Below are 529 nucleotides of genomic sequence, written 5' to 3' on the forward strand. Positions count from 1 at the left end.
TAGTCGTCTTATATCTTCTCTCTCTCTCTCTCTCTCTCTCTCTCTCTCTCTCTCTCTCTGTGTATATTAAATTGATTCTGAAATGTTTTATATGTAGGATGCCATATTTTAATGGATACAAATAACAATTTGCTTGTCTAAAATGATTATTTCGTTTACTGAAACTGTCCTTACGCTTACAGTTTTGGACGTTGAAGCTTTCGAACGTTTACTTGGCCCATGTATGGAACTTATGAAACGTAATATCGATGATTACGAAGAACAATTAGTCAAAATTTTTGGCAGCAAAACCAACATCTCTGATATTCGATGAACTGTTTCTGGGCAGAGCCACATCGCCATATTGCTGTACTAAAGGACGCGACACTTTCGTACAGCATATAATATATAACAAGCACAAAAGAACTTGTACCACCTACTTCTGAATCTCATCCCGCATGTTTCGGGTATCATTTCGAAATCAACTATTTCGTATGACTGTTCACCTAGACGTATACCGATTAAGATTCGTCGATAATAGTTACCAAGT

General features: G+C 36.7%; 1 protein-coding gene across 1 annotated transcript in view; it reads left to right on the forward strand.

Moving 5' to 3' along the window:
• The window catches only part of LOC105619833 (cAMP-dependent protein kinase type II regulatory subunit), a 13,875-nt gene extending 13,562 nt beyond the window's left edge, over nucleotides 1-313 (forward strand). Inside the window, exon 8 of the mRNA XM_012201351.1 lies at nucleotides 183-313. Within this exon, the coding sequence (XP_012056741.1) occupies nucleotides 183-313 (131 nt within the window). The remainder of the gene's footprint in view (nucleotides 1-182) is intronic.
• The last annotated feature ends 216 nt before the right edge of the window (nucleotides 314-529 follow it).

Source organism: Atta cephalotes, assembly GCF_000143395.1.
Source record: "Atta cephalotes unplaced genomic scaffold scaffold00023, whole genome shotgun sequence".
NCBI lineage: Eukaryota > Metazoa > Arthropoda > Insecta > Hymenoptera > Formicidae > Atta > Atta cephalotes.